Below are 25,877 nucleotides of genomic sequence, written 5' to 3'. Positions count from 1 at the left end.
TTAAATATATATATTTATTTCTTCATTCCAACAGTTCACAAGAATGTAGATAATAATTATCTGCGCTATTAGAAACTGTTTTAATACAACCAGAGTTTATTATAAAATTTCTAAATTGTTTTAAAACAATTATGTGTATATTATATATGGTACGAGATCCACTATTCGTTCGGGTTTAATTTTCGTGCAGGCACTAATAATAACAATATATCGCACAATAACGTGTTGCGATGATTTCTAACTATCAAAATTGAGTAAGAAAACATTGCATCTTTTATTCAGAAACTATAATAAAAATACATTTTAAAAAAGTAAGCTATGGTATAAATGATTATTCAGTTGATTACTAATCCCAAAATTGCAGCTTCTAAGAGAGAGAGAGAGAGAGAGAGAGAGAGAGAGAGAGAGAGAGAGAGAGAGAGAGAGAGAGAGAGAGAGAGAGAGAGAGAGAGGGAGGCAGGCTATTTCTTGGATTTTTTCGACTACGATTTTTTATGTCAACGAGTGATGTGTGAAAACCATATTTTCACGAAATGCGAAATAGTTTTCACACATCACGAGTATTCGAAATAACACTATCAAATGGTATATTTATTATATAAATCTTTCCTAATTTTTAACAAAAGTTTTTGCTTTTTAAAATATTTTTCGCTTATCCTGTCGAAAACACATAACGCCATGATATATATTTTCCGGTGAAAGTTTTGCTAAAAATTTATTTTACCACGTACTTTAAAAAAAAATGAATAAAACTTATCACATTTAATTATTAAATTAATAATTATTTAATACTACTGCTGTGAAAACACACCTGACAAAGCGATCGTCCCACAAAACTAACAAAAACAAAACACGAATCGAACTAGAAGCGAAACTCTAACTTACACTCTACGACAGCATATTGTGTCGCCATTATCTGGCTTCGTACCATGGACTTTTTAAACAGAAATATGGATAAAAATTACCATTATTTAATTATTAAATTAATAATTATTTAATAATACTGCTGTAAAAATATACCTGATAAAGCGATCGTCCAGAAAACAACAAAAATAAAACTTGAATCGAACGCGAAGTAACATTTTAACTTACACTCAATGTCATCATATCGTGTCACCATTACTTGGCTTCGTGAAGTAAAATTTTAACTTACACTCAATGACATCATATCGTGTCACCATTACTTGGCTTCGTACCCAATCAGTTTTAGATATTTAACCGACATTACACTTCGTTTCTAAAAACAATTTAGGTACTGTTGTTTATATTAATTTTTATTTATTTTTCAAATACGATCAGTTGCCATGGTAATCATAATAGTAAAAATGATGAAGATCAAGCTGTTGAAGCGCAATGCACATTTCATTTTAACTCTTTTTTTTGCTTATATACTTAAGGTTCAAGCACGCTGTACTGAGCACACATCTCAGCTATCTGGGCTGTCTGTCCAGGACAGTGGGTTAGTTGTTAGTGGTTAATGAGAGAGAAGAGGGTGTAGTGGTCTTACACCTACTCACTGAGTCGTTAAAACTCGCTCTGGGTGGGAGCCGGTGCCGGGCTGCGAACCCTGTAACTTGCAGCCTTATGTCCGAAGGCTTAACCACGACACCACCGAGGCCGGTATGCACTGCCCAGGTCAGGTCAGGTCAGATTAGATTATAGAGTTTAACGTGCACATTCGTTGTTGTGGCGCACGCTTGTCGTAGGCGCAAGTTCTTGGGAAGGAAGCCTTTGCGTGCAAGACTGGGCGCACTGCACAATATTACATGCTACTTTTATACATACGCAAAGGTCCGCATTTTCCACACATCATAGGGCAGAGATACTTGACGTTCCAGTATCTCGTGCACGCGTCACTCGCCAAAGTAGCGCACGATTTTGACACTGAAGTTGGACAGGTCACTGCAATAGTAAAAAAACATACATTTTTATTACCAACACAGAGGCTATTATGTGCCTAACCTGATTAGTATGTTTGTCTAGACTGTCTTCGGTTAGAGAAGAATCCTGTTAAAGACGCATTAGCTGCTTTTACCGACAGAGCCGAGTGACCCGCATGATACGACCCTTACAGGCTTTCGTTTACGTCACCACAAGAAAATACAGTTTGGCTTCGATTCGCATAGGGGAGTCGAGTTTGTTCGTGTACTGGTTGACAACATGTAATTTAATATCATGACTGGACTCGAGAATAATCAAACTAAAGCTCTGTGGCATCAGATTTAGGGGAAATGTGTATTTTAGACACAGTAGTTGACTACAATTTGGTCGTCGACGATTACCGAAGTATTACATACGCCTATCTCTAGCTTTATACTACAGGGGGGGGGGGGGGGGGGGGGGGGGGCTACAGGGGGGGGGGGGGGGGGGGGGGGGGCTAGAGATGACTCGAGCTATGCACATTCCTACCAAGCGCCAAGCGAGCTTAACGTTGCTTGACAATTTTGTCTAATGATCCAGCGCGGTAGAAACGTGATTCAAACATTATCAGACTCTATCGTACTGATTACTACATACCACGACTTTCGATACACCATTCATAGATAGCGGAGTACAACTCTCCGCTGACGATATTTGACTCCAGTATTAAACAATGCGATATAGCCACAGGTAAAAACAAAAATTCAGTCTCTTGTGGACAGTGATTGCTATATACCCCGACTTTTGATCCACCATTCACAGGTAGCCGGTAAAGTCCGTGTTACTAGATGATCAACCATCGAACATTAAACGTGCCTGTCGCTGTTCAACTTCTGTGCTAAGCAATAGGACACCTCCCCCTAGATCCAACAATGGTACCCAGGTAATTAACACACGAGAGTCAGCAGTACAAAACGAATCGGAATATAGTACAATATTAGTATATCACAAAATCGAATCGCACAGGTGACAGTTCTAACATAATAATGTGACTAAATCTGCTACACGCAGCGTGTAATTCAGCATTATGGAAGTAGTGGTAAAACTACTGTTACTAGCGAACGTTGAGTTAACAGTGGCAAAACCACGCCTCTCTCCAGCGAGTTTCTCCGATAAGAGGCGCTAAAGATAGATCGGGTTTTCCCAAGCTAAAAATAGAACGATGTTACCCTTCTGTTGACTTTGTTTTACCCTTGTGATAGGATGTCGATACATTCCTTTACTACACTATACACTATATACAATACACCCTATTTAAGACGAGGGTGGGGCCCTATCACAAGAGGAACACAAAGTCATCAGAATGGTAACCTTGTTCTATCTTTAGCTTGCAGAAATCCGATCTATGTTTAGTGCCTCTCATGAGAGAGGTCGCCGCAGGCTCGGTTTTCCCCATGTTACTTAAATGGGTGAAAGTGCGCCAGAAACGGTAGTTTTACCACTACTCGTGGATATAAACAATACCACACTCACCCTTAAAGCCGCACACCCTAGTTCCATCCAGCGAAAATAAATTATAATTTGGTTAATCTACAAACCTGTAACACACTTAGATCACGTTTTTATCAAATGGAGTGAAAAAGCAGGTTTTATATCGATAAATACCATGGGAATCCCCATGTCCCAATTGCTTGAAATAATTTTGAAAGTTAGTATTCTGATGTCACCGGTAGATGTCGCTCGAAGCACAACAGTGCCTACGTCACGACAAATTTCACAGAGTGCGCACAGACTTGGGGTGCGTTCTTTTCACCTCTCCTGGACATGTTCCAACTGTTCTGTCCTGGTTGTATCCCCTCTCCAGATATCGTAAGACTTAGCAAAATTATTGGTTTTAAGGGTTTGTAACGTTTTGTATTGAGACACTTACTTGTCTGAACTTTATTGTTACTGAAAATGTTCACGAACTGTGAAGAAAAATCTCACAAATGAACAACAACAAATCGGATGTTGATTGCACGAACCGTGCACGAGAAAACAAACCGAACCAAAATGATAACGGTCACGTGGTATACCAACATCTGTGACGTTTACACAGGAAGATTCCCTCTAAAAATAGATTGGACCTCGCTTGCTTAACGGTTTTTTCTCGACAACACGTCTTGTGAAAAAATGCAAAAAATGCATTTCGTGGTTTTACAAACATCAGGATTACCAAAAAGCACTTCAGGTGAATGGAAATGTGTATTCTAAATAATAAAATGTAAGTAAAGTGCAATTTTATTTGTGAAAAATGGGGTTTAATAGCGAAAAACAACGCCGTAATGGTTAATAAATAGCCGTAACTAGCGTGTGTCCCTTTAAAATAAATCAGAAAAAAAATCATCGCAAAACTGGTAGCGTTAAATGTGGAATCAAAAGTTGGGTGCATCACGAACTTTGAATGTTGAAATACTATTTGATGTACTGCTTCCTATAATGCCATCTGGTATTAAGAAAAAACATCCAAAAGAACTGAATGAAAAAAGAACGAAAGAAAAAAGGCACTTTTAATATTAAAAAGGAAACTTTTTCGTATATTTCTAGAGGAGCAGGTGTCCCCTTGCTTCCATCACCTCCTTCTGAGCACGGCACTTCAATATCCACAAGAAGAACGCAGTAATGTCAGGTTATATTAAAGTGCCAGACCCTAGTTTCAACCCATGGAAATGGCCACTCAATTTTGTTAATCTATAAACATGTAACACATTTGGATAAAGTTACGATAGCATGGAACAAGAGTGTGAGACACTGAAACGGGGAAATACTCTTAAAATATAGACTAGAACTGGTCTCCCAAATCGTTACTTCTCAGAGATACGTGCGTGTTTTTTTAAATATGAAAACTGTATTTCGTGGTACTAGAAACAACAAGTTGATCAGAAACACATCGGATGTACGAAAATAGATAATCTAAAGAATAAAATCTAAGCAAGGCCAGTATTTTTTTATTATTCGATTTACGAACCCGCCGACGTAAATTTTGCTGAAATAAAAATATAAAAAAGTGGTATTTTTCACTTTTATTTTTTATTTTTTGCCGCCGACTTCCACAAATAGCTCTAAAGAAAAAAAAAGTTACCATTCTAGTCTATTGTGGCGCATTTCGTAAGGTAACAGTGAGAAATAACACTTATTTCGTCAATAAATATACCGTTGTAGATACGAATTGTTAATTCGTCTGCGGTCGCTCTCTTTCGGTCCGATTCGCTATTTCGCTCACCCCTACTGATACACCCCAAACAGGTTGGGGTTTTTTTGTTGGGTTTTTTCCTTCCTCCTACCTTTGTGCACAAAAGTTCTTGTTCGTAAACCTAAAAAAAAAAAAAATACTGGCCTAATGTCTGATTTCACTTATCAAGAACGGCTCTAATAGTGAAACTTTACGTGTAATGTTTAAAAACTAGCGTCTGTCACTTTAATATATAGCCCTGGGTCGAGGTTGATGCATGTATCATCTTCATTATAGCATGGATTGCAGGAATATATACTCACGTGTTTGACATCGGTCTCCGCTATAATACGAACCCTGGCACTTGCACGTGCATGCGGTTTTGTCGAGGGTGCCATCGTTCTCACAAATCAAGCCATTACACGCTGAAATCAAATACAGAATGGGCGAATGTTTAACAACACCCCAGCACACCAGCTATTGGACGTCAAACAAAGTGAACGAATAAGGCGCAAATTTAATTCGTCCGTCATCTGCATATATATATTTATAAGTAATCAACATCAATCTAGTACGTAGAGGCATAAACATACAGACAAATGGAAGGTGCGCCTAAATGAACGACTGTTTAAGAACACACCAGCACGAGCTATAAACAAAGTGACAGAATGAATGAACGATTGTTTAAGAACACACCAGCACGAACTATAAACAAAGTGACAGAATGAATGAACGATTGTTTAAGAACACACCAGCACGAACTATAAACAAAGTGACAGAATAAATGAACGATTGTTTAAGAACACACCAGCACGAACTATAAACAAAGTGACAGAATGAATTAACAACTGTTTCAGAACACTCCAGCGCGAACGATAAATCGGCTATAGGGCGTCAAACAAAGTGACAGAATGAATGAACGAGTGTTTACGGACACCCCAGCACGAATTATAAATCGGCTATAGGGCATCAAGCAAAGTGACAGAATGAATGAACGATTGTCTACGAATACCCCAGCACGAAACAAACCGGCTATTCGATGTCAGACAAATGTTAAGAATAAATGAACGAATGTTTAACGACACCCCAGCACGATATATAAATCGGCGATTGGGTGTCGAAGGTATATGAAAGTATATGACTATCAACATCAACACAAAAGTTCTCAAACTGTCGATAAAACAGAGTAAACAGCTATAAAATTGCCATATACATATATATACAATCTTCAAAAAACTCTAATAAGAATTTACAATTGCCAAAATGGTAAGGTATATTAGCTCTGGGGAATGTTTATATGATAATAGTGAATTAATAGGGCAAACATTACAACCGGTAGTTTAGTATTACAGTAGATTTTATGACCACCAAAGATCTTGAAGGACGATTGGGGTCAGAAGTGAAATTTGAAAGTTGGCGGTTTTTATCAGTAAATAACAAATTCAAACAATAAAAATGACTAAAAAACCCCAATAACAACTGTATGATCAACAGCAAAGAAAAAGATTGACAGAAATAGTGTTCCACAGTGATTAATGGACCTGCCTGGAAATTGTCAAAATCGAGAATGACACCCCACGCACGTGTACGGGGCAACTGCGTGATGCATGTGCAAACTATGGAATGTTTCGATGTGTTGATAAACACACCTGAACGTTCTTTACTAGGATGTCTGTGGTCAAAACGTATGTTCGGTCAAATAGTTGATATTAACATTAATATTTCAGGTTCCCCTACTTTTTTGAAGAATATATATGTATGTATGTATGTTTTTATATTATCGACAGAGACACGAAGAACACAATATGGACATTATTTGAGCCATATTACTTTTTAAGTATGTGCCGTTTTTATGTTATCGACAAGGAAGGAAGAACATGTTTTATTTAACGACGCACTGAACATTTTTTATTTACGGTTATCATGCCTCAAACATATGGTTAAGGACCACACTTAAATATAAAAACAAAACCCGCTGTTGCCACTTCATGGACTACTCTTTTCGATTAGCAGCAATGGATTTTTTATATACACCATCCCACAGGCAGGTCAGTACATACCACGGCCTTTGTTACGAATAATTCACATCATTTGAGTTATATTATTTTATAATTAGTATTTTTATTTGGAGTTTTTTATATTGGTGACAAAGAAACAGAGAACGCAATATTCACACAATTTTAGTCATATTTGAAAAATTACGACTGGGTCTTGAAAGTATGTAGCCATGACTCACTGTCAGGTGCTTAAATCTGTGCCTACAGATGAGAACTGGTCTTGTCAACAATATATGACTCCAACTCCGTCTGTAGAAGGACTGCCACCTTATAACACAAGTCTGTACAGAAGCCAGAAACCTTTCTTCAACTTTCATAACCATACAGACGGTTGAATGTACATACAGATGTGAATAAAACGATATTTCCTATAACGAAATGCATGTACTTTACAGAAATATTGCTAAACGTATTTTGAGGGCGAAATACATTTAAAGTATTAATCATAGGCTTACGGGCACATACGTTTGTAGGCGGATATGCCCGAATTTGTATAACAACGTTTTGCCCATATATTTTTGATTCTGTGAATTAAAATAAATAATAAAAGGTGTCCTTTTTTAGTGTCGCCGATACCACCAAAAGCACACGTTACATACACATGTTAACAAGTTGGCTTCCTTTGGAGGACGTGTTCACTAGATGAATGCATTGTTATATATGTGAGGGGTGGGATGTAGCCCAGCGATAAAACACTCACTTGATGCGCGGTCCGTCAGTATTGTACTAGTCTGTCTCTGGGATAGTGCATATAAAAGATGCCTCCTTGCACATTAATCACATGGAGTGGCGATAGCGGGTTTCCTATCTAATTATATATCTGGCCCTTAAACACATGTTGGATGCCATGTAACCGTAGTTAAAATGTGTTGTGCGTCATTAAAAAAAACCCCATTTCTTCCTTCCATCTTGCTTTGTTAAATTATGCGTGAAATAAGTGACATGTTATATTACATACGGAGTAGACATTATTGCAGCTCTTATATTATGTGACTTTGCGATCTCCAGGTATTTTAATTTTATTTTTATTCCGATTCCTGACATTGTTTTCTGTAAGAATTAGCCCGTAAAACATAAAATAAACAATTGTCGGGCCTTTTTTCATTACTACCTAGCAGCTACATAGGGTTCCAAATGAATAACTACGCATTTTTTCATCGATTAAAACTAACATTGTGAGTTGAATGACTGGTACAGACGGTGAAAAACGTTTCCGGTCAGAATATATCCATCGTTTTTGCTGTTTAGCAACACTATTGGAGCACATTGATTAATTAATCATCAGCTATTGGCTGTTAAACGTAATTCTAATACAACTGTCATATAAGCCTTTTTCCCATTGGTTAATTTTCGAGATCAATCTGACGATGAATAAACGCTGTCATGGGCAACCAGGATCACTTAGCCTCATGTGTGGTGTTTTCCTTAGTATATTAATTCCGCGTCGTCCATTATGTTTAAACGTCGTTATAAATAATTTTCAAAATATTACTAACTTAACATGAAAATGATGTTATTGTTCTTATTTTATTATTATTTCGTGCCACTGTAATTTTAACACGAATTAGCAGCAATGGACACCCACCCTCCCCGAGTAAAGTCCGGTCCCTGATCGATCGCAGCACATTCAATTCGATCGTGTGTCTTATGCCTTCTAGTCTGTATTCCCAAAATGGCACAAGCAGGTTAATCAGAAATAATTGTATCACAATCAAAAGTACACCATTTTTGTTCAGAACATACTTTTTGGGACAATGAAATTGATAAAGAAGAAAAGATGGAAATGACTATCAATTTTGTAAACGCATTTTGTAAACAACATTATCTGTTTTAAAATATCGCAAAATATTGAAAGACTCATGAAAATAATACTTACCATTTCGTAAATTAATATTATTTTATGTATTTATAAAAACAATAAGTGAAAATCTGTGAGGAAAAGTTATAAAGTTGTAGACCTACCCCATCAACGTCGTTCTTGTCCAAAATTAATACAGGCGAATTGCGCGAAATAATTCTATATGAGGTTCAAACACCGCTTCACAAATGTAAAGCCCAATCATATGCTTACGTTTTGCAACAAATATTAACAGTAAACGACTACAGACTACAGTACTAATAAATTTGCCTTTATTTCGCTCCTATGTCAGTGACGTCATGTCAAAGAAATAGAGGCTATTTCATGTTTTTTGTCAAATATGATTTATATCTCATCGAGTGAAGTTTGCAATCATATCTCACGAGTCTCAATCATATATATTTGACAAAAACACATAAAATATTATTTTGACAATTTACCTTTATTTTTAAAATGCCAGCAGCAAAATAGTTCTGGCTTTCTTACAGTGAAGATAATACGTTCTACAGTGACGACAACACATTTTAGATGAAATAGTGAAATTTTCACTCAAAATGTGTTGTGGTCAATGAGTGACTGATAACACTTCTATTTCACTGATATTTTAAGATATTTCACTGCATGTTATATTATAAAGAGAAAATATTACGTCATACTTTTACTTACTACAGTACAAGCATTTTCATTGAATATCATAAGTAAGGAGATTAGATAATTAGGTTTTTAAAATTTGTGGGATTTCTTTAATAAAACATAATAAAATTTCTTACAGATACTCCTAATATGTTTAGTATTAGAATGTTATCCCCTAATTTTGGTAATTCTGACATGGAGTCAACAGAGGAAACCCGCTACATCTTTCCTAATGCAGCAAAGGATCTTTTATGCACTTTCCCAAAGACAGGAAAACACATACCATACCACAGCCTTTGACCAGTTGTGGTGCACTGGTTGTAACGAGAAAATATGGATCCACCGAAGTGGTTCGATTCTGCGACGCAAGCACCTCAAGCACCTCTCATACATGTATGAACCTAATTGAGTACTCACGCGCTGCGGGTTTCTCACAGCTTCCACACTGTATGGGGCAAATATACGGAAGATTGTAATAGCGGGTGCAGTCATCTGTTGTTCGGGAAGCACACCACGAGCTCTGAGATGTCGGACAGGTTACTATGGAAACAGGGAAACAAATCGAATTAATCATGTAAATCTTAATCTGAATTTTTGTTTTTGCATTAATGATGTATATACGAATTTAAAATTTGAATATTATGATTGTTAGTGTACCTTGAAAGAGTACTGATGCCATGTATTTTTTAAAGTTGTACGACGTCACTAGAAAAATCATGCATCCACCCCTGCACCCCTGCACCCCCTTCCCCCAAGTTGATAAACTTTTGAAGGTCCGTCCGCCTGCGATGATAAATACAATACGTACGTGTCTCACATGACGTCCCCGAGTAGTCTGAAAGACACTGACACTTGCAGGTATTCAAGTCCAAGGTGCCCAGGTTTTGACACGACAAGCCATTGCATGCTGAAGAGAAAAAAAAAAAATATATATAACTCTCAGCCATACATAGACAGCTGATGACCTGTACCTAACTCCCAACTACACGTAGACAGCTGATGACCTGTACATAATCTCCTGCCATACAAACACAGCTGATGACCTGTATATAACTCTCAGCCATACATAGACAGCTGATGACCTGTACAACTCCCAGCCATACGTAGACAGCTGATGACCTGTATATAACTCCCAGCCATGTGTAGACAGCTGATGACCTGTACCTAACTCCCAGCCATACATACACAGCTGGCGACCTGTATATATCTCTCAGCTATACATAGACAGCTGATGACCTGTACCTAACTCCCAGCCATACATACACAGCTGATGACATGTATACAACTCTCAGCCATACATAGACAGCTGATGACCTGTACCTAACTCCCAACTACACGTAGACAGCTGATGACCTGTACATAATCTCCTGCCATACAAACACAGCTGATGACCTGTATATAACTCTCAGCCATACATAGACAGCTTATGACCTGTACAACTCCCAGCCATACGTAGACAGCTGATGACCTGTATATAACTCCCAGCCATGTGTAGACAGCTGATGACCTGTACCTAACTCCCAGCCATACATACACAGCTGGCGACCTGTATATATCTCTCAGCTATACATAGACAGCTGATGACCTGTACCTAACTCCCAGCCATACATACACAGCTGATGACATGTATACAACTCTCAGCCATACATAGACAGCTGATGACCTGTACCTAACTCCCAGCCATAAGTACGCAGCTAGTGACCTGTACATAACTCCCAGCCATACATACACAGCAGATGACCTGTACAAAACTCCCAGCCATACATAGATTGATGATGACCTGTACATAATCCCCTGCCATACATACACAGCTGTCAACAGAGGAAACCCGCTACATCTTTCCTAACGCAGCAAAGGATCTTTTATGCACTTTCCCAAAGACAGGAAAACACATACCATACCACAGCCTTTGACCAGTTGTGGTGCACTGGTTGTAACGAGAAAATATGGATCCACCGAAGTGGTTCGATTCTGCGACGCAAGCACCTCAAGCACCTCTCATATATGTATGAACCTAACTGAGTACTCACGCGCTGCGGGTTTCTCACAGCTTCCACACTGTATGAGGCAAATATACGGAAGATTGTAGTAGCGGGTGCAGTCATCTGTTGTTCGGGAAGCACACCACCAGCTCTGAGATGTCGGACAGGTTACTATGGAAACAGGGAAAAAAATCGAATTAATCATGTAAATCTTAATCTGAATTTTTGTTTTTGCATTAATGATGTATATACGAATTTAAAATTTGAATATTATGATTGTTAGTGTACCTTGAAACAGTACTGATGCCATGTTTTTTTTAAAGTTGTACGACGTCACTAGAAAAATCATGCATCCACCCTGCACCCCTGCACCCCCTTCCCCCAAGTTGATAAACTTTTGAAGGTCCGTCCGCCTGCGATGATAAATACAATACGTACGTGTCTCACATGACGTCCCCGAGTAGTCTGAAAGACACTGACACTTGCAGGTATTCAAGTCCAAGGTGCCCAGGTTTTGACACGACAAGCCATTGCATGCTGAAGAGAAAAAAAAAATATATATATAACTCTCAGCCATACATAGACAGCTGATGACCTGTACCTAACTCCCAACTACACGTAGACAGCTTGTCACAACCGTATTTTATTGTACATAAGTTGTGGAGTATCGGTTGTGTAGATTATTTGAATATTTTATTTAGCCTATTACTCGCAGTTGTCATATGGTACCTTTTCGTACGTGCAGTCAAATACCCTAGCACTTGCAATGGTTTGGTCTGCAGTGGCACAGCGTGATTGTGGACTAATCCATTTTCGTTGACACTTGGTTAAAAGTGCTGGTCAGGGCTATTGTTAGGGGAACCCAGAGCTGTGATGCACACGGTGCACACGGTGCACGGGCAGTGATACATGGTGTGTGGACACGTGTCACGTTTTGGAACTAGAGAGGTTTCCTGTGAACAGCTTGGGTAAGTAGGGTTTTGTTATGTATCTATGTTTATATTATATTATACTTGGAGTTGCATTACGTTGTAAGTATTTTATTTTAACTTGTATATTAAGGAAAAGGCGGTAATTTGTTAGGAAATTGTATAGTTTGGCAGTAAATATTGTATGTATACTTATAGTAATAATTGTTAACACTGGTTAAAGTAAAACTGGTTATATAATGTAATTTTAATAGTTGACAACTTTGTACATGTATATTTAATGGACATAGTGTATTAAATAAGAATTGGCCGTAGTGTTTTGTAAATAGGTTGCACTAATAAATGGCCAATGAAAAGTACTGGAAATATTTTTTTGTGGAAACCAGGTTATATGCCAAAATCCTGTAAATCAAGGTTTAGTTACTTTATTATGGTGTAATCATGGCAATTGTATTATTTACCGTGTTTTTATTGTCAGGTCAGGTGTATTATTGTGAGCTGGGGTGATGATGGGTTACCAGCAGCTTGTTGCGTCACCGTGGGGACTGATACCGATGGCCTCGTTGATAGTGGAAGAGTGACGGTCGGATTTATTGAGTTGGGGTGATAATGGTTACCAGCAGCTTTTGGTGTCACCGTTGACCGACACTATAGATGGCCTTATTTATGGAACAGAGTGACGGCGAGTCGAGGGTTGCAAGAACAAAGCAACACTGTCGATGAACTTGACCTGGACTTGGTTACACGTATTTGAAAGGGTTCTCAATTCCAGAGACTGATAATTTATTGGTGCTTGGTGTTATTATATATGAACAGTATTACCTTATTACCAGTGAATTGTTTATAAACCACCACTAAATATTAAGATTAATAATTATTTATTGATTCTTGGTGAAATACAAATGTAAAATTATTTGTTTTTGTTTTCTGTTGGGAAATTGTGTGATTAAGAGCCCTTGGTCACTCTTGACGTGACACAGCTGATGACCTGTACGTAATCTCCTGCCATACAAACACAGCTGATGACCTGTATATAACTCTCAGCCATACATAGACAGCTGATGACCTGTACAAATCCCAGCCATACGTAGACGGCTGATGACCTGTATATAACTCCCAGCCATATGTAGACAGCTGATGACCTGTATATATCTCTCAGCTATACATAGGTACAGGTCATCTAACTCCCAGCCATAAGTACGCAGCTAGTGACCTGTACATAACTCCCAGCCATACATACACAGCAGATGACCTGTACAAAACTCCCAGCCATACATAGATTGATGATAACCTGTACATAATCCCCTGCCATACATAGTGATGACATGTACATACCACCCACCCACCCCCAGCCATACATAGACAGTTGATGACCTGTACCTAATTCCAGCTATACGTAGACAGCTATGACCTGTACATATTTCCCTGCCATACATACACAGCTGATGACCTGTACATAACTCACAGCCATACATACACAGCTCATGACCTGTATCTAACTCACAGCCATAAGTACCCAGCTGGTGACCTGTACCTAACTCTTAGCCATACGTACCCAGCTGGTGACCTGTACCTAACACCCAGCCATGCATACACAGCTGATGACCTGTACCTAACTCCCAGCCATACGTACCCAGTTGATGACCTGTACCTAACTCTCAGCGATTTGTATGCAGCCGATGACCTGTATTTAACTCCCAGCCATTTGTACGCAGCTGATGACCTGTATCTAACTCCCAGTCATACGTACCCAGCTGGTGACCTATACCTAACTCCCAGCCATTCGTACGCAGCTGGTGACCTGTACATAATCCCCTGCCATATATACACAGTTGATAACCTGCACAAATCTCCCACCCATACATACACAGCTGGTAACCTGTACCTAACTGCCAGTCATCCGCACACAGCTGGTGACCTGTATCTAACTCACAGCCATAAGTACCCAGCTGGTGACCTGTACCTAACTCTTAGCCATACGTACCCAGCTGGTGACCTGTACCTAACACCCAGCCATGCATACACAGCTGATGACCTGTACCTAACTCCCAGCCATACGTACCCAGTTGATGACCTGTACCTAACTCTCAGCGATTTGTATGCAGCCGATGACCTGTATTTAACTCCCAGCCATTTGTACGCAGCTGATGACCTGTATCTAACTCCCAGTCATACGTACCCAGCTGGTGACCTATACCTAACTCCCAGCCATTCGTACGCAGCTGGTGACCTGTACATAATCCCCTGCCATATATACACAGTTGATAACCTGCACAAATCTCCCACCCATACATACACAGCTGGTAACCTGTACCTAACTGCCAGTCATCCGCACACAGCTGGTGACCTGTACCTAACTCCCAGCCATTCGCACACAGCTGATGACCTGTACCTAACTCCCAGACACACGTACACAGCCGGTGACCTGTACATAGCTCCCATGTAATTCAAACAATTTCCATATCAGAATATATTCTGTGAAGAATTCGACATCAAGACGTTCACGTGACTACTAGCTTTAGGGAGTACTCTCCATTGACAACTACCGTGTAAACATTCAACATTGGTCGACCACACCAGTTTCGGTGGTGTTGTGGTTAAGCCATTTGTCATAAGGCTCCCACCCAGAGCGAGTTTTAACGACTCGGTGGGTAGGTGTAAGGCCACTACACACTCTTCTCTCTCACTAACAACTAGCCATTAACAACTAACCCACTGTCCTGGACAAACAGCCCAGATAGCTGAGGTGTATGCCCACGACAGCATGCTTTAAGCTTAATTTGATATAAGCACGAAAAATAAGTTGAATAGGTCGACCACAAAATGTTAGCCGCCGTAATACCACAGCACCGCCTCATGCTGCTGTTATACAAGCGACAGAATACCACTTGTACAGTTGGTATCAGTTAGTACTAAATACAAAAAGTAATTTCAAACCAATGCGTTACTTAAATACCAAAGACGTCAACCTACTTGTAATCATCAAAGAAGGGTTTTAAAAGGCATTTCAGAATTTCTGAGGAACTATTTCCTAACTCGGACTACAATAAGTGCTACAACAAGTAACGACAAGTAAACAGTGGTGTGTTACCTAAAGGTAATTTATATGTAACGTCCTCTTTACTTACGTTTCGGACAGATACCACAACGCTGAGGACACGCGTTACGCACATAGAGGTTGGTTTGACATTTGTCCAATGTATAGATACTGCAGGAGCTTGGATCTAGTGTTGGACAATTCACTGAAAACAACAATTGCTTTTGAAAGTTAAGAAAAGAAAAATCAAACGGGAAAACGCATATTAAAAGACAATATGTTAGTCCACACGCAACCATCGACACTATTGACGAGAGAGAGAGAGAGAGAGAGAGAGAGAGAGAGAGAGAGAGAGAGAGAGAGAGAGAGAGAGAGAGAGAGAGAGAGAGAGACAGACAGAGAGAGAGAGACAGAGAGACATACAGAGAGACAGAGAGACATACAGACAGAGAGAGAGAGAGAGAGACATACAGACAGAGAGAGAGACAGAGACAGAGACAGAGATACAGACAGACAGACAGACAGACAGAGAGACATACAGACAGAGAGACATACAGACAGAGAGACATACAGACAGAGAGAGAGAGACATACAGACAGAGAGAGAGAGAGAGAGAGAGAGAGAGAGAGAGAGAGAGAGACAGACAGACAGACAGAGACAGACGCAGAGAGAGAGAGAGAGAGAGAGAGAGAGAGAGAGAGAGAGAGAGAGAGAGAGAGACAGAGAGAGAGAGACAGAGAGAGAGGGAGGGAGAGACAGACAGACAGATAGACACACAGACAGAGAGAGACAGAGAGACAGACAGACAGAGACAGAGACCGACAGAAAGAGGGATAGAGATAGAGGAAGCGAGCGAGGAGAGAAATAGGTGGGGAGAGCGATATGGGAAAGACTTTTAGTAAATAATCCAGGAAAGCACCATTTAGCCTCCCGGGTCTCCTCCTGTCTTAGACGGAAGAACTGGCCCACGCCAAAAGCAGTTTGCTCTGAACGTGCACATTAAATCATTTCCAATCCAATCTTCACTTATTGAACTTTTCTCATCAAGTGCACCAGAACTGGTATATCAAAGGCCATATAAAATATCCCTTGCAGTTAATGGGTATAATATAGTGGCTGTCTCTAATACTACGTGTGGAAAATAACCAAATTATTCATATCCAAAGTCTTACTTACGGGTTTCACACAAGTCACCCTTATACAGAGCTGGACAGGTACAGGTGCAGGTGCTTATGTCTATGGTTCCTCCGTTAAAGCACAGTTTCCCACCACAGTCTGCAAACAAACAAACACCTTAGTAATATCACATACGCACACAATTGTAATCTATAATAAAGTACGCAAGGCCTTTTTAACAGTTACCAATCGTTCTGGCCGCTTCTCATCTTTTGAATTGTACTGCCGATCGCCTTCTTTGTATTTACTCGATATCTCATTTTGCAAGATCGGTTTGCGCTTAGGTCCAGTAGATTACCATACACACACAGTGCTAAATGGATTCCATAAATACAACCGTAATGGAGGCCGCCATCTTTAACATTCCATCTGACAATAAATTATTCAGACTACCAACTGACAGGACAAAGCTGGCCAACTTTCTGCTGTCATGACTTCTACGACCGTCCAGTTGCTAGTCCGAGCGCTCTTATAACTCCACTGTCGTCGTAAACGACTTCTACGACGTGGAGCTTTCCGTATGTATAAAAGTAACATGTAACATTGTGCACTGCATACTGGCCTCGGTGGTGTCGTGGTTAAGCCATCGATCATAAGGCTGGTAGGTACAGGGTTTGCAGGCCGGTACCGGCTCCCACCCAGAGCGAGCTTTAACGACTCAGTGGGTAAGTGTAAGACAACTACACCCTCTTCTCTCTGACTAATCATCTAATAACTAACCCACTGTCCTGGACAGACAGCCCAGATAGCTGAGGTGTGTGCCCAAGACAGCGTGCTTGAACCTTAATTGGATATAAGCACGAAAATTTGTTGAAATTAATTAATACGACCGATCAGTTGTTATGCCAGGAAGACACAGCACGATTAGTATCGGTTGTCGGGACTAGTCGGCTCTTGGTTGACGGGTTCGACCTGTCGCGCTTTGTCGTAATGCCAGGAAGACACAGCACGATTAGTATCGGTTGTCGGGACTAGTCGTCTCTTGGTTAACGGGTACAACCTGTCTAGCCTTGTCGTAATGCCAGGAGGACACTGCACGACTGTTATCGGTTGTCGGGACTAGTCGGCTCTTGGTTGACGGGTACAACCTGTCTAGCCTTGTCGTAATGCCAGGAAGACACTGCACGATTATTATCGGTTGTCGGGACTAGTCGGCTCTTGGTTGACGGGTAAAACCTGTCGAGCCATGTCGTAATGCCAGGAAACAGTAAGATTAGTATCGGTTGTCGGGATTAGTCGGCATTTTGTTGACGGGTACGACCTGTTGAGCCATGTCGTAATGCCAGGAAGACACTGCACGATTATTGTCAGTTGTCGGGACTAGTTGACTCTTGGTTGACTGGTACGAACTGCCGAGCCTTGTCGCAACGATAGCTTTCAGCTGGCGGTTGTCGTTTGATTGCTGGTGTCTTCAATATCGTTTGCGATAAATCGGAACAAAAAAGGTCGAAGAAACGATTCAAAATTCGAATCTTGTGCGTTATGCGATTGTTGGTGTGATCACAAAATCGTAATCGCCAAACGATAAAGTGGCAATGTCTTCACACCCTACAATAGATATCGCCCTTCCTATCTAATCAGAAAACCTTTTTTATTTCTACATTCTATCAACTTAGCCAAGAGGGGGGAGCCATGTTTGTTGAGCTTTGGGAAGAGGCCTATATACATGTGTAAATAAAAAAAAGTAGGTGTAAACCTATTTGTAAATATTAATCAGCTTTATTTTACAACAAATACTTTAGGGGTTAAGGAGAGTAATATTTAATGCCTTGTATTAGGTAAAAGTACATGGTAACATTAAAACATAAACATGTATGCTTTTTTTTAGTTTTAGATAGAACATTAATGTAGTTTGGATTACGTAAACAGTGGGGGGAAAAAATACCGTTGAATTTAAAAATATTATTTAGTGATAAAGGGTTATGGTTTTCAAAAATAAGGTAGGGTGGTACTCTTTTAAATGACATATAGCAGTTATGGTCCTGTCAACCTATAGTCATCTTCGCAAGCCAGGGTACCGTTGAGCATACATTGTAGAATAATTCATGGTATCTTGGCTTGCCAAGATGGCGTGTGGCAGAAGCCAAAGGGTGATTGATAGCATGGCTCTCTGCGGGAGGAATGGGTCGGCGGTATATTGTGTAATTTGTTTAATTATGTGTACGGTGATCAAATTGAGTAATTAATTAAAAAGGGCTGAATTCATTATTAAAAAGATCCTATATCCTCCTCTCTCCATCCAGGGTTAGGCGGGATTTAGCTCAATCGGTTGAGTGTTCGCCTGAGGTGCTTGCATATCAGGATCAAATTACCTCAGTGGATCCATTCAACTGATCAGGTTTTTCTCTCGTTCCAACCAGTGCACCACGATTGTTCAAAGGCCGTCGTATGTGATTTCCTGTCTGTGGGAAAGTGCATATAAAAGATCCCTTGCTGCATTAGGAACAAATAAGGCAAATAAACCAAATATAAACTGGTTTGTATAATATATATATATATATATATATATATATATATATATATATATATATGTTGAGTGGACGGGGGGGGGGGGGGGGGGGGGGGGGGGGCTTGAGGATGTGGATGCAGGATGGAAACATAAAAGGTTTCAAATATAATGGTATCCGCTCGTTTATAATAGCACCAACTAATCTACTGTCAGTGTCTTCGTGGAAATCGTTTCTCGATTCTCGCATGTCAATTGGTTGTCGCGGTGACAACGAGGAGCACGTGCAAATGTCTTTATTTGAATCAAAGCGCAAGCCAGATTTATCGCATGATGTCTTTCTAGCATTATTCTGGGCACATCCGTCGTAAGTCGGGAGTTGGCGAGTTGGCGAAATTACAACGCAACCGTCGAGTTTGCCATCTTCGTCGTGAAAGTAGAAATGCTAGGCTTAGACTACCAACTGCCAGCAGAAAGTTGGCCAACTTTCTGCTGTGACGACTTCTACGACTGTCCAGTTGCTAGCCTGAGCGCTGTTGCAACTCTATTCTCGTCGTATAACTAATTAGTTGTTATTATGAGCACACCCGTCGCAAGTCGGGAGTTGGAGAAGTTACAATGAAACCGTCGAGTTGGCCAGCTTTCTACTGGCGGTTGGCAGTCTGATCCTAGCATTACTTACCACATAGGTTGCCAGAGCGCTTGTTGGGACATGCTGCAGCGCTGGTGCCACTTATGTACGGGTATTGTATGGAACTCTGTCTGCAAAAACAAAAGCACAAAAAGTAGCGCTGTCGTCAGGCGTCTAAAACATTTATGGATTACGCAAAAAATCTGTTTCCGGTAACTGATCTCTAAATTAGTTGTTTGGTTGGGTTGGGTTTGTTTTGGGGTTTTTGTTTGGGGTTTTTTGCGTAACCCATAAATAGTTTAGCAAATATTCTGTCCTCAGATATAAATTTTAATCATGGTATCACACCAGATCTTTTACATGATGAGGCAAAGCGATCGCGGTCACTCGCTGAACTGGTTTTTGCGCCTAAAGTTAAGTTAATGTGATATGATAGAAAACGAGTGATACCAGTGCGCTTGGACTCCTGAACACTGATGTAGGAGTGACGCGGATTACTTGACCAAGTTATTTTTACCGGCCGCGGTGGTGTAGTGGTTAAACTATTGGACTTAAGGCTGGTAGGTACTGAGTTCGCATCCTTGTACTGACTTCCACCCAGAGCGAGACTTAATGAGTAGGGGTCGATCCCCGCCGGTGGGCCCATTTGGGGTATTTCTCGTCAGTACACCACGTTTTGTATATCAAAGGTCGTGGTATGTGTTATCATGTATGGTGCATATAAAAGATATCTTGCTACTACCAGAAAAAGGTAGCGAGAGAGAGAGAGAGAGAGAGAGAGAGAGAGAGAGAGAGAGAGAGAGAGAGAGAGAGAGAGAGAGAGAGAGAGAGAGAGGGAGAGAGAGAGAGAGAGGAGAGGGGGGGGGGGGGGGAGGAGGTGTAGTGGTCTTACAACTATCAACTGAGATGCCCTGGGTGGAAGCTGTTACCGGGGTGCAAATCCAACACCGAGGCCACCAGCCTCAAGTCCGATGGCTGAACCACTACACCGCCGAGGTGGGTTACTTACCCTACGGCATAGTTACATATATGATGTATTTTACTGGCGTATTCACTGTTTTCGCAATATGCCGATCCACAGCCAATTCGTGTAGCGACTGCCGAAACAACCTATTAGAAATAAAAATATAAATAAATAAATAAGTAAATAAATAAATATCATAGTTAAGTTTCACGTTGAGTTTCAATGAATAATAAATCATAATAAAGCAATACTAACTTATGTGTAATGACCTATCTTCTTAGGAAAAAATCATATTAAAGGGACAGTCCTGAGTTTACAACCATTGTGTGACCAATAGAGCCTTTTCGATGACGTAACATACAAATTAAATACATTTTTTTTATTTAGAATATCAGTGTCTGTATTTACAAAGTGTTTGTTGTTGTCCTAATGCTTGTAGTATCCCAAACTGGATTTTAACTTCCAATAATATCGTACGTACGAAAAACATATATATCACGAATTAAAGGGACATTCCTGAGTTTGCTGCAATTGTTAAGATGTTATCGACTAACAGAGAATGTTTAACGATTGTAATTACATATCTAATATATATTTCTGCATAACATATTAGTTGCTGTATATTAAACGTCTTTCTGATCGTTCGAATATCGTTCTAGATTAAATTTTATTTTATTTCTTTAAAATATTTTTTTTGGTACGTACGAAATTATTTGAAGACAAAATCCAATGTGGACTTCTTACAAATATTGAGACGACCAGAAACACATTGAATATACAGATATTGATATTCTAAACAAGTAAATGTATTTAATATGTAACTTTAATCGTAGAACTATTTTATTAGTCAGAAACATATTACAATGCAACAAACTCAGGAATGTCCCTTTCAAGTAAAATCTGAGTGCTACAAACATTAGTATACGATCGCAAACACATTCGATATACAGACACTGGTATTCTAAACATGAAAATGTATTTAGTCTGAAATAGTAGTCGCCAACAAGGCTCTGTTATCGCAAACACCTTACAATGGCTGCAAACTCAGGACAGTCCCTTTAAAACAATAATAGCCAGTGTGTTATTCCCGATCTTGTTAATAATAAGTCATATTAAAATAATACTAGCTCGTGTGTAATGGCCGACCTTCTCAGAAATATACGGACGTCCTAAAGAAACTTTACATACATGAAATTTGAACAATTTGATAAATATTGTTATTAATAAAATAAAAAATAAAACAATTTAGAAACTACCTTACAAACACTTTGCTTGCATCACGAAGTGCACTGACTCGTTTAGATGTTGAACTTCATGATACGTTCATATCACACTATACCATTCTTTTATAATGTCCTAGCTACACAATAATACCAGTAAGTCATAACAAGTCAAAGTAAGTTAAAACAATGGCTGATCTATCAATTGTATAATTACCTATCTTCTCAGCAATAAGTCACATTTAAACAGTTCCAGCCTTTGTTTGATGACCTATCTTCTGGGTAATACTATTAAGTCATACTAAACAATACTAGCCTGTATGTAATGGCCTATCTTCTTTGTAATAATATTAAGTCATTTTAAGCAAATCTAGCCTATGTGTAAAGGCTTATCTTCTCAGTAGTAATAATTAAGTTATATTAAGCAATATTAGCCTGTGTGTAACGGCCTGTCTTCTCAGTAATATTATTAAGTCATATTAAACAATACTAGCCTGTGTGTAATGGCCTATCTTCTCAATAATACTGTTAAGTCATATTGAACAATACTAGCCTGTGTGTAATGGCCTATCTTCTCAGTAATACTGTTAAGTCATATTGAACAATACTAGCCTGCGTGTAATGGCCTATCTTCTCAGTAATACTGTTAAGTCATATTGAACAATACTAGCCTGCGTGTAATGGCCTATCTTCTCAGTAATACTGTTAAGTCATATTGAACAATACTAGCCTGCGTGTAATGGCCTATCTTCTCAGTAATATTATTAAGTCATATTGAGCAATACTAGCCTGTATGTAATGGCCTATCTCCTCAGTAATACTATTAAGTCATATTAAACAATACCAGCCTGTGTGTAATAGCTTATCTTCTCAGTAATACTATTAAGTCATATTGAACAATACTAGTCTGTGTGTAATGACCTATCTTCTCAGAAATAGTATTGAGTCATATTGACTAATACTAGCCTGTGTGTAATGACCTATCATCTCAGTAATGTTGTTAATTGAATTGAACTTAAGTCATACTAAATAATACTAGCCTGTGTTTAATGGCCTATCTTCTCTGTAATGTTGTTAATTCATATAAAACAATACTAGCCTGTGTGTAATGACCTATCATCTCAGTAATGTTTTTAATTCATATAAAACAATACTAGCCTGAGTGTAATGGACTATCTTCTCAGTAATGTTGTTAAATCATATCAACAATACTAGCTTGCGTGTAATGGCCTATCTTCTCAGTAATGTTGTTAAGTCATATAAAACAATACTAGCCTGCGTGTAATGGCTTATCTTCTCAGTAATACTGTTAAGTCATATTAAACAATACCAGCCTGCGTGTAATGGCCTATCTTCTCAGTAATACTGTTAAGTCATATTAAACAATACTAGCCTGTGTGCAATGACCTATCTTCTCAGTAATACTGTTAAGTCATATTAAACAATACTAGCCTGCGTGTAATGACCTATCATCTCAGTAATGTTGTTAAGTCATATTAAACAATACTAGCCTGCGTGTAATGGCCTATCTTCTCGGTAATACTGTTAAGTCATATTAAACAATACTAGCCTGCGTGTAATGGCCTATCTTCTCAGTAATACTGTTAAGTCATATTAAACAATACTAGCCTGCGTGTAATGACCTATCATCTCAGTAATGTTGTTAAATCATATCAACAATACTAGCCTGCGTGTAATGACCTATCATCTCAGTAATGTTGTTAAGTCATATAAAACAATACTAGCCTCCGTGTAATGGCCTATCATCTCAGTAATGTTGTTAAGTCATATAAAACAATACTAGCCTCCGTGTAATGACCTATCATCTCAGTAATGTTGTTAAGTCATATAAAACAATACTAGCCTGCGTGTAATGGCCGACCTTCTTGGTTACATCAGCACCTACTCTTCCAACGCCGAACTTATAGTCGGCTACCTCGTCATACCAGGCTTTGATGGCGGCCTCGTAGCTGTAGAACCCGTATGCTGCGTTCTGACCGATGTAAACCTTTGGTAATTCTGCATGAACAACATTAAGAACAGTTACTATTTAGAACTGAGAGAGATAAGGAGGAGATAAAGAGATACAGATACTAATGAGAGAGAAAGAGAGAGAGAGAGAGAGAGAGAGAGAGAGAGAGAGAGAGAGAGAGAGAGAGAGAGAGAGAGAGAGAGAGAGAGAGAGAGAGGAGAGAGAGAGAGAGAGAGAGAGAGACAGAGAGAGAGAGAGAGGGCGAGAGAGATAAAGAGGGGATAGAGAGATAATGAGAAAGAGAGACAGACAGAGACAGAGAAACACACACACACACACACACACACACACAGAGAGAGAGAGAGAGAGAGAGAGAGAGAGAGAGAGAGAGAGAGAGAGAGAGAGAGAGAGAGAGGAGAGAGGAGAGAGGGGGGAGAGAGGGGGAGATAGCGAGATAAAGATAATGAGGGGGGGGGGGGGGACTGCTGCCACACGTTATTCCTATCCCAACCGACAAATCAATAAGATATCTTTTATATGCACTTCTCACAGAAGACAGTACATACATACCATGCCGTCGATGTACCAGTCGTATGACATTGGCTGAGACGGTGAGAAATTCTGACTCTATAGACTATCGTCAATACTACGACTTATCCCCCCATACGATCTCTGTATCACCGAGCTACACCCCACCCCTACATAACTGTATGATAAAACACAACGAAAGTGCACCTGGAACGGCGTGTGCCGTGCCCCCGTCATGACCTCTCACACACTGCCTCGCCCACTTGGCTGCTACTATTGCGATGTCGTCATCCCAAATCTAGAAGACAAAAAAATATTAAAGCTGCATTCCCGTCTTACCATCATGGAACAACGAGTACGTATGAAAATACAAACATAGCTGTACCACATTACGGTTGTTTTCCCATTAACAAAATGGGTGCAATAAATCTGTGTTACAACTGTATACTATTTAAACCCCACCTCTCACTGACCCAAACTTCGTTAGCGCGTCATGCTAATAGGGTCAGTTAACGCATAGACTAACGAGTGATATGCATGGTATTTTGTGGGGTTTTTTTTGGGGTTTTTGTTGTTGTTGTTGTTGTTGTTTGTTTGTTTTTTTGGGGGGGTTGCACACTTTTGATGTTTTGACTCGGGACTGTCAATAAAAACGAAAACATCGAAAGTGTTCAATAACCATGCATAACACCCGTGAGTTTATGCCATAACTTTAACAAGTACAGAATCACTAAACGTGTATTATTTCGCTATCAACGGATTTTGTGAGCTGCCTCGATGCAATATACACATCTGACGCCACTTTTAATATAATTATGCTACCACTAAAGAACAAAGGCGTACGAACTCCCATTTTTGTAAAGGGGGGGGGGGGGGGGGGGGGGAGGGGTGCAGGTTGGCGTTTGTCCGAATTAATAGTCCATCAGGTCAGACTGAAATTTTAGCCAACCGGTACCAAAGAGCTGACCAAGGTTTTTTGGTATCGTTGGAAAGGTATACATCCCAGGAGTTCATTTCTGCCTAATAGCAAGCTGAATATAGTAGCTTAAGTGTTGTACGCCATGTTGAACCCCCCCCCCCCCTCCATCAAAATAACGAAAACAATCTACTTGTTGAATGATCTTTAAATATAACTACTCAGTTTGTATGTGTATATATATGTGTGTGTGTGTGTGTGTGTGTGTGTGTGTATGTGTGTGTGTGTGTGTGTTAAAACAGAATCATCAAACTATAAGGTTAGTTGAATGCAGTATGCCACACACACACACCACACACACACACACACACACACTCGCGCGTGCGCTCCAGCGGGTGGTTGGGTGTTTGAGTGGGTAGGTTTTATGTGCGTGCGTGCGTGTGTGTGTGTGTGTGTG

General features: G+C 39.7%; 1 protein-coding gene and 1 long non-coding RNA gene across 4 annotated transcripts in view; one reads left to right on the top strand and one right to left on the bottom strand.

Moving 5' to 3' along the window:
• Positions 1–25,877, bottom strand: part of LOC121389472 (neurogenic locus notch homolog protein 1-like) — a 44,448-nt gene that overhangs the window by 2,697 nt on the left and 15,874 nt on the right. For 2 of the 3 annotated variants that reach the window (XM_041521120.1, XM_041521127.1), the window contains exons 4-15: positions 24,712–24,802; positions 23,869–24,023; positions 20,830–20,930; positions 19,872–19,951; positions 16,744–16,842; positions 15,659–15,772; positions 12,040–12,138; positions 11,650–11,772; positions 10,428–10,526; positions 10,037–10,159; positions 5,395–5,496; positions 1,786–1,902 (exon numbers count right to left, since the gene is read on the bottom strand). In XM_041521120.1, the coding sequence (XP_041377054.1) occupies positions 1,786–1,902; positions 5,395–5,496; positions 10,037–10,159; positions 10,428–10,526; positions 11,650–11,772; positions 12,040–12,138; positions 15,659–15,772; positions 16,744–16,842; positions 19,872–19,951; positions 20,830–20,930; positions 23,869–24,023; positions 24,712–24,802 (1,303 nt within the window). The remainder of the gene's footprint in view (positions 1–1,785; positions 1,903–5,394; positions 5,497–10,036; positions 10,160–10,427; positions 10,527–11,649; positions 11,773–12,039; positions 12,139–15,658; positions 15,773–16,743; positions 16,843–19,871; positions 19,952–20,829; positions 20,931–23,868; positions 24,024–24,711; positions 24,803–25,877) is intronic. The other variant, XM_041521135.1, reaches the window with a different exon arrangement.
• On the top strand, positions 12,455–13,443 carry LOC121389490. The gene is made up of 2 exons (XR_005960071.1): positions 12,455–12,569; positions 13,009–13,443. It is a non-coding gene; the product is annotated as an uncharacterized LOC121389490 (long non-coding RNA).

This window comes from Gigantopelta aegis, chromosome 3 (assembly GCF_016097555.1).
Source record: "Gigantopelta aegis isolate Gae_Host chromosome 3, Gae_host_genome, whole genome shotgun sequence".
In the NCBI taxonomy this organism is placed as follows: domain Eukaryota; kingdom Metazoa; phylum Mollusca; class Gastropoda; order Neomphalida; family Peltospiridae; genus Gigantopelta; species Gigantopelta aegis.
This window is presented reverse-complemented; position numbering and strand designations above follow the sequence as displayed.